This window comes from Dendropsophus ebraccatus, chromosome 6 (genome assembly GCF_027789765.1).
Source record: "Dendropsophus ebraccatus isolate aDenEbr1 chromosome 6, aDenEbr1.pat, whole genome shotgun sequence".
NCBI classification, from domain to species: Eukaryota; Metazoa; Chordata; class Amphibia; order Anura; family Hylidae; genus Dendropsophus; species Dendropsophus ebraccatus.
This window is the reverse complement of record NC_091459.1, coordinates 821,220-834,754: the sequence shown is the minus strand read 5'-3', so window position 1 is coordinate 834,754 and position 13,535 is coordinate 821,220. Positions and strand designations below refer to the sequence as shown.

At 50.0% G+C, this 13,535-nt stretch overlaps 1 protein-coding gene across 2 annotated transcripts in view; it reads left to right on the top strand.

The window, feature by feature from the left end:
* Positions 1-518: 518 nt before the first annotated feature.
* AGPAT4 (1-acylglycerol-3-phosphate O-acyltransferase 4) overlaps positions 519-13,535 on the top strand; it is a 97,402-nt gene continuing 84,385 nt past the window's right edge. Inside the window, exon 1 of one of the 2 annotated variants that reach the window (XM_069973363.1) lies at positions 519-577. In XM_069973363.1, the coding sequence (XP_069829464.1) occupies positions 526-577 (52 nt within the window). In that variant the 5' untranslated portion in view covers positions 519-525. Of the gene's footprint in view, positions 704-13,535 lie in introns of both variants that reach the window. The other variant, XM_069973362.1, reaches the window with a different exon arrangement.

Here is a 13,535-nt window from a genome sequence, read left to right as displayed (position 1 = left end):
TATCTGCTGAAGTAAAACAATGTTACTGAGCGTGCAGCCATATGTATCACATAATACCGCCAGACTGTGTCACACACCATAATACATACAGAGCAATGTTACTGAGCGTGCAGCCGTATGTATCACATAATACCGCCAGACTGTGTCACACCATAATACATACAGAGCAATGTTACTGAGCGTGCAGCCGTATGTATCACATAATACCGCCACTGTGTCACACACCATAATACATACAGAGCAATGTTACTGAGCGTGCAGCCGTATGTATCACATAATACCGCCACTGTGTGTCACACCATAATACATACAGGGTAATGTTACTGAGCGTGCAGCAGTATGTATCACATAATACCGCCAGACTGTGCTCACACACTGGGGAAATGACGGCCGTATTTCTATACTACAGCGTATACTGTGCCGTCTATATCCGCTTAGTCATGATGGTGACTTCTCTCTCTCTCTCTCAATGAATAGGGATTCTCCTGATAATCTGGATGAGGGAACGTCCATGTCCCTAGTGAGATGGACGTCGTTGGATGTGTGAAGTCTCAGTTCCTGTGTCATCTCTTCATCAGTTACGTCTTTATTGGCACCGGACTCATCATTAATGTGTTTCAGCTTTTTACTCTTCTGCTTTGGCCAATTAACAAGCAGCTTTACCGCAAGATCAACTGCAGGCTGTCCTACTGCGTCTCCAGCCGTGAGTACCCCCAGTATACCGCGGCCGCATGTGCACTACATGGCGGATACCGATAAGTGTATATGCAGGGGTGTAGCTAGGCTCTCCTGCACCCGGGGCAAAGATTCCCGGGGCGAAACTCGCTGCGGATCCCATCCCTGTTTACTCAATGTCAGACACACTCGCAGCCCGCCCCGTTAACCCGCCGGCTGCAGGAGACTATGCAGGAGCGGGGACCTGGTAATGTATAGTCTCCGGCAGCCGGCGGGTTGAAGGGGCAGGCTGCGGACAAACTCGCAGCAGGGATGTACATTGTCTGCCATTGAAAGTATAGGGTCGGGATATGCAGCGAGTCTCGTTGCGGATACGCCAAGTGTGTTTGTAGCCTTTATGAAGTGTAGATGAGCGATTCGGTCATCTCTACCGGCAGCACTGGTGTGGTGGTCACAATATGGGATACATAATGTCATATTAACTGTGTACCTGGAATGTTCTAATTTAAAATTTGGTCCCTAAGTATCTTAACGGAGGCGGCGTTGTCTCCACTCCCTGCTGTCTGTACCTGAGGAGGCGCTGTTGTCCCCGCTCCCTGCTGTCTGTACCTGAGGAGGCACCATTGTCTCTGCTCCCTGCTGTCTGTACCTGAGGAGGGGCCGTTGTCTCTGCTCCCTGCTGTCTGTACCTGAGGAGGCGCTGTTGTCTCCGCTCCCTGCTCGCTGTACCTGAGGAGGCGCCGTTGTCTCCGCTCCCTGCTGTCTGTACCTGTGGAGGCGCCGTTGTCTCCGCTCCCTGCTGTCTGTACCTGAGGAGGGGCCGTTGTCTCCGCTCCCTGCTGTCTGTACCTGAGGGGCCGTTGTCTCTGCTCCCTGCTGTCTGTACATGAGGAGGCGCCGTTGTCTCCGCTCCCTGCTGTCTGTACCTGAGGAGGCGCCGTTGTCTCCGCTCCCTGCTGTCTGTACCTGAGGAGGCGCCGTTGTCTCCGCTCCCTGCTGTCTGTACCTGAGGAGGCGCCGTTGTCTCCGCTCCCTGCTGTCTGTACCTGAGGAGGCGCCGTTGTCTCCGCTCCCTGCTGTCTGTACCTGAGGAGGCGCCGTTGTCTCCGCTCCCTGCTGTCTGTACCTGAGGAGGCGCCGTTGTCTCCGCTCCCTGCTGTCTGTACCTGAGGAGGCGCCGTTGTCTCCGCTCCCTGCTGTCTGTACCTGAGGAGGCGCCGTTGTCTCCGCTCCCTGCTGTCTGTGAATTAGGAGGCGAAGCTTCCTGATCTATCTCCAGTGTGACACCCAGTGTAATGTGATTCTATGGTGCCGTCTCCTAATGCACAGGTACGCTCAGCAGTAGAGTTCATTGAACCTCAGGAAATCCTAGGTTCTATCGAACTAGAACATTCACGAACCTGCCGCATTAGATTGCGGATGCCTTCCTGGTCCGTGGGGAAGGAGGAGACTGCCCGGCTATTACCTAGGATGAATTCCAGTTGGTACCCGGGCACTCTCCTCCTTCCCCACGGACCAGAAAGGCATCAGCAATCTAATGCGGCAGGTTCGTGAATGTTCGAGTTCGATAGAACCTAGGATTTCCTGAGGTTCCATCAACTCCACTCAGCAGCGGAGACAACAGCAGTAACACCTCCAGTAAGGTATCCCGTCGCCTCCAGTAAGGTGTTCCGTCACCCCCAGTAAGGTGTTCCGTCACCCCCAGTAAGGTGTTCCGTCACCCCCAGTAAGGTGTTCCGTCACCCCCAGTAAGGTGTTCCGTCACCCCCAGTAAGGTGTTCCGTCACCCCCAGTAAGGTGTTCCGTCACCTCCAGTAAGGTATCCCGTCACCTCCAGTAAGGTATCCCGTCACCTCCAGTAAGGTATCCCGTCACCTCCAGTAAGGTATCCCGTCACCTCCAGTAAGGTATCCCGTCACCTCCAGTAAGGTATCCCGTCACCTCCAGTAAGGTATCCCGTCACCTCCAGTAAGGTATTCCGTCACCCCCAGTAAGGTATTCCGTCACCTCCAGTAAGGTATTCCGTCACCTCCAGTAAGGTATCCCGTCACCTCCAGTAAGGTATTCCGTCACCCCCAGTAAGGTATCCCGTCACCTCCAGTAAGGTATCCCGTCACCTCCAGTAAGGTATTCCGTCACCTCCAGTAAGGTATCCCGTCACCTCCGGTAAGGTATCCCGTCACCAAATTCATAATAGAAATAATTTAGGAAAAATGACTCTTGTATCATGGTCGCTGTATATACAGATACAGGTGCTTTATAGATCGGCGTAGGGAACCTTGGCTCCCCAGGTGTTGCAAAACTACAACTCCCATCATACATGGACAAAGCTAAAACTTTGGCTGTGCAGACATGATGGGAGTTGTAGTTCTGCAACAGCTGGAGAGCCAAGGTTCCCTACCTCTGCAGATAGTAGGTGAGGTTTATATAAATGGGATATATATTTGGAGAGGTCCGTTATTAAGGGGCCCCTAAGTAGACACTGGACCCCAACTCTCTTGTGTCTCTTCTAGTGATGGGTAGACAGTAGACAGACACAGACAGACATGGGTAGACAGTAGACAGACACAGCCCATATGTGTGTATGAGAGAGAGAGAGAGAGTCACTCTAAGGGTGTTATTACACGGGCTGAGCAGGGCCCGATAATACCTGTAAACGAGCAGCGATCTGCTAGATCGTTGCTAGTTTACTCGGCCTATTACACGGCCCGATAATTGTTTGACAAGAGCTGCAAGGACATCATTACCGATGTCCTTGCTAAACTGGCATACATTACCCATCCACGTTCCAGGGCTGCTCCTGCCGTCCGCTTCTCCCGGGGTCCCGTGCGCGCTCTAGCTTCACAGCGGCCTGTCAGCTGGTAGGCCGCTCAGCCAATCACAGGCCGGGACCGCCGCGGTCTGTGATTGGCTGAGCGGCCTATCAGCTGACAGGCCTCTGTGAAGCTAGAGCGCGCGCGGGACCCCGGGAGAAGCGGACGGCAGGAGCAGCCCTGGAACGTGGATGGGTAATGTATATCGTTAGTCGCCGGCCACGCACCACTATTACACGCAGCGGTGCGCGGTCGGCGCCCGACGAATATAGGGTCTAACCTATATCAACAATCAGCCGATTATCGTTGTCATCGGCTGATCGTTGCATTTATTACACGGAGCGATAATCGGTCAATTCGGCCGATTATCGTTCTGTGTAATAGTACCCTATGTGTGGTTCATGTCCCTCACCTGTCTCTGGGATTAGATCGGCCTCCTGGAGCCTAGAAGATCAGTCCTGTAGCTAAAATCTTTACCCCCCGGCTCCTGTTCTGTACTCACAATGGCGGCTGCTGATCTGCTCCTCAGCTCCCTCATACACATTCATTATGAGTCAGTACTCTACACCACCACAGGGGGCAGTGCTGGGCTCAGTCATATGCATCACATTGAACTAGACCTGATTCCTGATTCACTCTCCGAACCATTTCCTTCAGCAGTTCATCTAGTTCATCTAGTTCATCTAGTTCCCAGGTCACATGACCCCTCTCTATCAGCTCCTCATAGGATATGGCTGGAGAATCAGCAGGCTGTTTTAGAGGAAGGTTTTCTTTGCCCCCATAGCAGCCAATCACAGCTCAGCTTTCTGATATTGCTCTGGCAAGTGAGAGAACTGGAGAATGATGAAAGTTAAACATTTTTTAAAAAGTAAGCTTTCCAGTACTTATCAGTTGCTGTATGCCCCACATGAAGTCATGTAATCTTCCCAGTCTGACACAGAGCTCCTTGCAACATGACATTCTGTGGGACATACAGCAGCTGATAAGTACTGGGAGGCTTGAATATTTAAAAAAGAAAAAAAAGGAAATTACTAACTTGAATAAATAACTTTTGAATGTATTTTCTCCAGAGTACCCCTGTAACAAAAGTTTGTTATATAGTGATGAGATGTAGTAACTATATCTGATCATTTTAACAAGACTATAACTCCTCCTAGGAGCCGGAGCTTCTGTGTAATGAACCAGAACTGATCAATATCTTCTCAGCAGAATCCAGAGAAATACACAACTAACTGAACTAATCACCAAAACGAACTAGATTTCCCATCACTAGTCTCTTCCCCCCCCCCCCCGCCTCCCCCCGCCTCCCAGACTGGTGTCACCCTGTCCCCCTGTCCCCTTCCCAGACTGGTGTCACCCTGTCCCCCCCTGTCCCCCTTCCCAGACTGGTGTCACCCTGTCCCCCCCTGTCCCCCTTCCCAGACTGGTGTCACCCTGTCCCCCCTCCCAGACTGGTGTCACCCTGTCCCCCCCTGTCCCCCCTCCCAGACTGGTGTCACCCTGTCCCCCCCTGTCCCCCCTCCCCCTCCCAGACTGGTGTCACCCTGTCCCCCCTCCCCTTCCCAGACTGGTGTCACCCTGTCCCCCCCTGTCCCCCCTCCCCACCCCTGTCCCCCCTCCCCTTCCCACACACCTGTATCTTCCTCCTCCTCCATAGTGCAGTGTACATACAGGACCTGCGGTGACATCACAGTAACATGTCAAGGTCCTGTAACTTTCCTGTCCTGTCTCCTGGCTGCTGTTTAGCCCTGATTTACGCAAAATCGTGGTAGAAACGCAGCGATTTTGCACAAATTATAGCTAATCAGGAGCAGGGCCGTTTCTAGGACCGGGCGGGCCGGGCCATCGCACGGGGCGCTGACAGCTAAGGGGGCGCCCAGCGGCGCCCGACACCGCCCAGCTCCTGCCCTGACCAAGTAATTGGCGCCCCCTCCGCCTCCCCTCTAGACCTCACTGATGTCCTCCAAGCTGCCGGTGCCCCCTCCCCCTCCGGACCTCACTGATGATCTCCTGCAAGCTGCCGGCGCCGACCCCCTCTCCCCCTGCGCGGATCTCACTGCATCTCTGTGAGACAGATCCTCCAGCAGGCCAGTGATGACGTCATCGGGCCTGCTGGAGGATCCATGCAGAAGCTGACAGGCGAGAGAGAAGAGAGGAGAGAAGAGAGGAAGACCAGGGCCAGGATTAGGTGAGTATATTGGTTTGTTTTTGTTTTGTTTTCTTGTGTTGAGGCAGTGCAGGTCTCTTACTATGGAGGTAATGCAGGGTGTCCCCAATACTGTGCTCCTGTCCCCATATTCTATACTATACCCAGAGAGATATCACTGTGTTATCTGTGGCGTTACATAGGACTGCAGGTAACTTCTACTACATGATCTGTACTCAGAGATATCACTGTGTTATCTGTGCTGTTACATAGGACTGCAGGTGACATCTACTACATTATCTGTACTCAGAGATATCACTGTGTTATCTGTGGTGTTACATAGGACTGCAGGTGACATCTACTACATTATCTGTACTCAGAGGGATATCACTGTGTCATCTGTGGTGCTACATAGGACTGCAGATGACAGCTACTACATTATCTGTACTCAGAGAGTTATCACTGTGTTATCTGCGGTGTTACATAGGACTGCAGGGGAAAGCTACTACATTATCTGTACTCAGAGTTATCACTGTGTTATCTGTGGTGTTACATAGGACTGCAGGTGACAGCTACTACATTATCTGTACTCTGTAACACCACAGATAACACAGTGATATATCTGAGTACAGATAATGTAGTAGCTGTCACCTGCAGTCCTATGTAACACCACAGATAACACAGTGATAACTCTGAGTACAGATAATGTAGTAGCTTTCCCCTGCAGTCCTATGTAACACCACAGATAACACAGTGATATATCTAAGGACTGCAGAGATATCACTGTGTTATCTGTGGCGTTCCATGGGACTGCAGGTCTCAGGGAGTTGAGCTCTGCTACATCTGCCACCCTGTAGTATATCTCTATCTCCTGATACTGTGGAGCGGCTTGTGCACAGACGTGACCCAGGGCCGTTTCTAGAGCCGGGCTGTTGGGGTAGTGTGTCTGTTGGAATGGTGGCCAAGTGGGGTGTGTGTGTGGGGGGGGGGGGGGGTCAGGTGGGATAGTGTGTGTAGGGGGGTCAGGTGGGATAGTGTGTGTATGGGGGGTCAGATGGGATAGTGTGTGTATGGGGGGTCAGATGGGATAGTGTGTGTATGGGGGGTCAGATGGGATAGTGTGTGTATGGGGGGTCAGATGGGATAGTGTGTGTATGGGGGGTCAGATGGGATAGTGTGTGTAGGGAGGACAGGTGGGATAGTGTGTGTAGGGAGGACAGGTGGGATAGTGTGTGTATGGGGGGTCAGATGGGATAGTGTGTGTAGGGAGGACAGGTGGGATAGTGTGTGTATGGGGGGTCAGATGGGATAGTGTGTGTAGGGGGGGTCAGGTGGGATAATGTTTGAAGGGGGGGGGGTCAGGTGGGATAATGTGTATAGGGGGGTTAGGTGGGGGTAGTGTGTGTGTGTGGGGGGGGGGGGTTTATTGCAGGCAGAGGGGGGAACTTTATTACTATGGTGGGTACAGCAGGCACATTATTACTATATAGGCACAGGGCACAGCAGTGGAGGTATTTTACTACGGAAAACACACAGCAGGAGACATTATTACTATATGGAGGGTACAGCAGTAAGCAGCATTATTACTATATTCTTCCTAGTAGCCCGAGTAATCTCCCCTTCCTTCCCCAGGGCTGACCGAGGGGGGGGGGGGGGGGGGGGGGGGGGCGCTTTTATCAATATTCGCCCTGTTGTCAAAATGACCTAGAAACTGCCCTGATCAGGAGACGGGACAGTATGGGAAATAGCTCTGCTGATGAAGTAATAATCGTCCTAATAGTACCGGCCCCATCTGTGTGATCACCCCGGTATATATATATATGACTAATAGTACCGGCCCCATCTGTGTGATCACCCCGGTATATATATATATATATGACTAATAGTACCGGCCCCATCTGTGTGATCACCCCAGGATATATATATATATATATATATTACTAATAGTACCGGCCCCATCTGTGTGATCACCCCGGTATATATATATATCACTAATAGTACCGGCCCCATCTGTGTGATCACCCCAGGATATATATATATATTACTAATAGTACCGGCCCCATCTGTGTGATCACCCCAGGATATATATATATATGACTAATAGTACCGGCCCCATCTGTGTGATCACCCCAGGATATATATATATATTACTAATAGTACCGGCCCCATCTGTGTGATCACCCCAGGATATATATATATCACTAATAGTACCGGCCCCATCTGTGTGATCACCCCAGGATATATATATATATTACTAATAGTACCGGCCCCATCTGTGTGATCACCCCAGGATATATATATATATATATATCACTAATAGTACCGGCCCCATCTGTGTGATCACCCCAGGATATATATATATATATATATATATATATATTACTAATAGTACCGGCCCCATCTGTGTGATCACCCCAGGATATATATATATATTACTAATAGTACCGGCCCCATCTGTGTGATCACCCCAGGATATATATATATATCACTAATAGTACCGGCCCCATCTGTGTGATCACCCCAGGATATATATATATATTACTAATAGTACCGGCCCCATCTGTGTGATCACCCCGGTATATATATATATATATATATATATATATATTACTAATAGTACCGGCCCCATCTGTGTGATCACCCCAGGATATATATATATATTACTAATAGTACCGGCCCCATCTGTGTGATCACCCCGGTATATACACTCACCGGCCACTTTCTTCCTCAGAGATTTTGGTCCATAGTGACATGATGACATCACACAGTTGCCGCAGATTTGTCGGCTGCACATCCATGATGCCAATCTCCCGTTCCACCACATCCCAAAGATGCTCTATTGGATTGAGATCTGGTGACTGTGGAGGCCATTGGAGTACAGTGACCTCATTGTCATGTTCAAGCAGAAATCGAGACTCATCAGACCAGGCAACGTTTTTCCAATCTTCTACTGTCCAATTTCGATGAGCTTGTGCAAATTGTAGCCTCAGTTTCCTGTTCTTAGCTGAGCGGAGTGGCCCCCGGTGTGGTCTTCTGCTGCTGTAGCCCATCTGCCTCAGAGTTGGCCGTACTGTGCGTTCAGAGATGCTCTTCGGCCTACCTTGGTTGTAACGGTTGGCTATTTGAGTCGCTGTTGCCTTTCTATCAGCTGGAACCAGTCTGCCCATTCTCCTCTGACCTCTGGCATCAACAAGGCATTTCCGCCCACAGAACGGCCGCTCACTGGATGGTTTTTCTTTTTCGGACCATTCTCTGTAAACCCTAGAGATGGTTGTGCGTGAAAATCCCAGTAGATCAGCAGTTTCTGAAATACTCAGACCAGCCCTTCTGGCACCAAGAACAATGCCACGTTCAAAGGCCTCAAATCACCTTTCTTCCCCATACTGATGCTCGGTTTGAACTGCAGGAGATTGTCTTGACCATGTCTACATGCCTAAATGCACTGAGTTGTCGCCATGTGATTGGCTGATTAGAAATTAAGTGGTAACGTGCAGTTGGACAGGTGTACCTAATAGTGGCCGGTGAGTGTATATATATTACTAATAGTACCGGCCCCACCTGTGTGAATACCCCAGGATATATATATATAATTACTAATAGTACCGGCCCCATCTGTGTGATCACCCCAGGATATATATATATATTTACTAATAGTATCAGCCTCATCTGTGTGATCACTCCAAGACATGTAAAGGAGTAGTCCAACCAAAATTTTTGCATTGATCGCCCACCCCTAGGTTTCTTACTAATAACTAGTTATGGCCTCTGCAATGTTTTGCGGCTGTTTAGGTGCATTCACCCCCTCTGGACACACAAAATCATCAAGATGGAGTACTCTCTGTCTTGCTCATTTCTCCTGGCCCCACCTTCTGAGATGTGGATTATGTGTCCTCCCTCTCTTCGTGGGCTTTGTTAGAGCTTCTAACCCCGTCCACTGAAGAGAGGGAGGACACATGACCTACTGACATCACCTTTCCTCCAGTAAGAGCTTATTCATTGTACATGTGGAGATCAATTGTGCTCTGCGCTGCCCTTCCTCCTATGTCTCCTTCACCCCCCTGCTTGAGTACTCGTATCCAGAGGAAGTTTTGTGGCGGGCTGCGGCAAGGGGGATGGTCGTGGCGGGCTGCGGCAAGGGGGATGGTCGTGGCGGGCTGCGGCAAGGGGGATGGTCGTGGCGGGCTGCGGCAAGGGGGATGGTCGTGGCGGGCTGCGGCAAGGGGGATGGTCGTGGCGGGCTGCGGCAAGGGGGATGGTCGTGGCGGGCTGCGGCAGGGGGGATCAGTATTCAGATCTGTGTTACTGTGCAAGGTAATAAAGACAAGCACTGGGCAGGAAAGAAAGCTGATGGAACAGGTACATGAACAGACCAATCAGGAAGAAGCATTGCATGATGGGAAATTTAGTTTCGGAGACGGCGCCATCTTGGAGATCGGATTTCAGAAAAACTTGTAACTCAGGTACGGCAGCAGCTAGAAAGACAGGAGACTGCTCAAAATATTCAGAGGGACTTGGCGAGTAAGACCAGCTAGGTTTATAGGTGTTTTAATTTTTCCCTATGACAGCACCACCAGACAGAGGACTCCGCCTTCCCCGGGACAGGAAACCTGGAGAGATAAAAGAACAGGCCCTCCTCTTCCTCAGTGGTTTCCTGTCCCTGCGGGAAGCCTGGAACGTCGGGTGAAAACATCAGACTGCAGCTCCCTCTATTCCCTGGGGCCGTGCTGAGGCTGAGGGGGAAGCTCTAGGGGCCGTAGGGGCCTGCTCACCGCTCTGACCACTGAGGCATTGCATCTGGAGCAGTCGGCAGGCAGACCGGAGCTCGGCGACGGGAGCTCACAACGGAACTTCCGGAAGTGACGCACAGTGATGTGTCAGGGAGTTTCTGGGAGCCGTACAGCGTGCCGGAAGTGACGCCAGACGCCGGAGGCTCTTTAGTGAGGAGCGCTCATGGTGAGAGTAGGAGCGGCGGTGAGGAGGCCGTTCACTGGCGAGCACAGCTTCACAATGAGTGAGGAGACAGCAGGGCCAGCAGAGAAACCCAGGGTACCAGCGGGCTGAGGGGCTGCCACGGGGTAAGACAAAAAAATGTATGTTTTACCATGGTGGCTGATTAGGGTGGTTGTGTTCTTAGAAGGAGGAACCCAGGAGGTCCACAAAGAGTACTAGAAAAGAGTGTAGGAATCGTAACAGCAAATTGCCCTCTGATGCGGATCGTCCTATGTGTGATTTCTGTGTGAACAAGATGGTGGCAGCAGAAGTCCCTAATATGTCCTCTCTACTGTCATCCATGAAGATAGTGTTCCCTCTTGTTTAGCCCATAAATTGCTGTTTTTTTTTTTTTTAAGCTGACCCTACAGGCTAAGTCAGCGGTACTAAAAGCATAATATTTCCTGTTATAGGGAAATGATTAAGGAAGAAATCCAGAACTCTTTAGTACTCCAGCTGCTTCAACTGCCCCTGCAGTGATTGCCCCAGGTGCCTCGCATTCCGGTGCGGCACATTCAGATTCAGAGTCTGAGAAGGGGGTAGCAGAAGATATTGGCTCTGAGTCTGAAGGGTCAAATATCCCAGAGGAAGACTGCGGGAAAACAATTATGCCCCTTAGAGGACGTAGAATTTTTAGTAAGAGGTCCGTTCTACAATGCAGTTGGAGGAACAGAAGGAGCCCAAGTCTGTGCAAGACATTATGTTTGGGGGTCTGGAGGGAAAAAAGAGTATTTGCAGTCCACAAAAGTATTTCAGCCCCTATTAAAAGGGAATGGTCCAAACCAGATCGCAAGGGGTTTGTGCCGAGGGCGGTTAAAAGAAAATACCCCTTTAATGACTCTGAAAATCCAGGTTGGGACCATTGCCCAAAGATAGATGTGGCAATAGCTAAAGTTTTAGAAAAGGGATCGCTACCCTTGGAGGACTTGGGGACCCTGAAGGACCCAATGGATAAGAAAGCAGATGAGTTCCTCAAAAGATCCTGGGAGGCTGCAGCAGAGTCTTGTGTGGCCAGGTCTATGCTTGTATGGTTGTCTCAATTAGAAGAGGGGCTGCAGTCTAGAGAATCTAGAGCTAACCTTTTTGGCATCCCTGCCTCGTCTAAAAAAAAATCAGTGTCTTTCCTTGCAGACGCTTCGGCAGATGCCCTGCGTTTTTCTGCAAGGTCTGCAGCTCTGTCCAATTCGGCCAGACGGGCTATATGGCTAAAGAATTGGTCAGGGGCGGCAGCAGCCCAAACCAAATTGTGTAACATTCCCCGTGAATGAAGTACTTTATTTGGATCTGTATTAGAAAATCTTTTGGGGATAAGAAAAATTGGTTTCCCTCTGCTTATCAGCCTGGAAGGTTTCGGTCATTTCGTGCACAAGGAAGAGGAAACTTTCTAGGCAGAGATTCAGACAGGGGAAAGGGAAGAGGAGCAGGCAGGCCGAAAGGCTACTTCTTCAACCAGAAGTCTGACGCTGGTAAGGAGCCAGCCTCCCTGTAGTCTAGGGGGCAGGTGGGAGGCAGATTGCGTTTTTTTGTTAATAAATGGACAAAAATCTGTGGAAGTACATGGGTTTTGAGTTACGTCTGACATGGAGTTACTTTTGATTTTGTCACTGCCTCCTACCCATTTTTTGGTGACGAGAAGTCACATGGGGGAGTTAGGTCAGAAGACCTTGGATAATGAAGCAATTTCAAATAAATGTTCTGGTAAATTTGCTTATGAAGGGTTATTTAGGAAGGGTTATTTACATGTTTCTATTCACAAAGGGTTTCAGAAATATTTGCGGATTGCTATTTGTATAAATGGCTCATTATTTTATCTTCAATTTCAGGCCCTACCCTTCAGCGTAGCAATAACTCCCAGGGTATTCACTAAGATGGTGGCAGCGATGGCGGCACACGTCAGGGAAGGGCCAGGTTTGGGTATCCCCTACCTGGACGATTTCCTTTTAGTAGCAGAGTCGGCAGTGGCGTCAGTCTCTAGTAGAAAGGACCTGAGCCATCTTAGACTAGGTTGGATTGTAAACCATGAAAAATCTTTTCTGTCTCCAGCTCAAAGGAAGAAGTTTCTGGGAATCGTTTTAGACTCTTCTGTGCAAAAGTCTTTTCTGCCAGAAGAAAAGATTCTGAAAATACAGTCCGCAGTGTCACTGGCCGTAAGAAATCCCAGACTCCCAATCAGAAGGGGTATGTCTTTATTAGGGTTATTCACAGCCGCTATCCCAGCAGTCCCGTGGGCGCAAATACATTCTAGGCCCCTTCAGACACACCTCCTTAGTCTTTGGGATGGTTCTACCGGGGATCTAGATGGGCCCATTGAGTTATCCAGAGAGGTGGTAGAAAGCTTATCCTGGTGGTTGGTCAGGGGTGACCTCTCGGTCGGGCTGTCCTGGGTTAAAGTATGCCCTTTGGTGATTACTACAGATGCTAGTCCCTCAGGTTGGGGGGGCTCATTTAGGGAATTTACATTTCCAGGGATCCTCGGGCACTTCATTCAGGGAAAGATCCTCAAACTTTAGGGAGTTAGCGGCAATCCATGAAGCTCTTAAAGTGGCAGAAGACTATATTAAGAACTCTAATGTTAATAATCTTACAGACCATTCCACATCGGTGGCCATAATCAATGGACAGGGCACCACAAGAAGTCACTGGTTGATGAAACTATCTTATAAAATCTTTGCCTTCGCAGAACTAAATCTTCTAAGCCTCTCGGCAGTCCACCTAAAGGGATCTCTAAATGAAAGGACAGACTATCTGAGCAGAAACCTACTACGATGGGGAGAAGGGAAGCTGAGCCCGGAGATCTTTCAAAAGACTGTTCATCTGTGGGGGCGACCCGAGGTGGAGTTGTTTGCCACAAGAAAAAAATCAACAAGTAGATCATTTCTGCTCGCTTTCACCAGAGGACAGTCCTCTAGCAG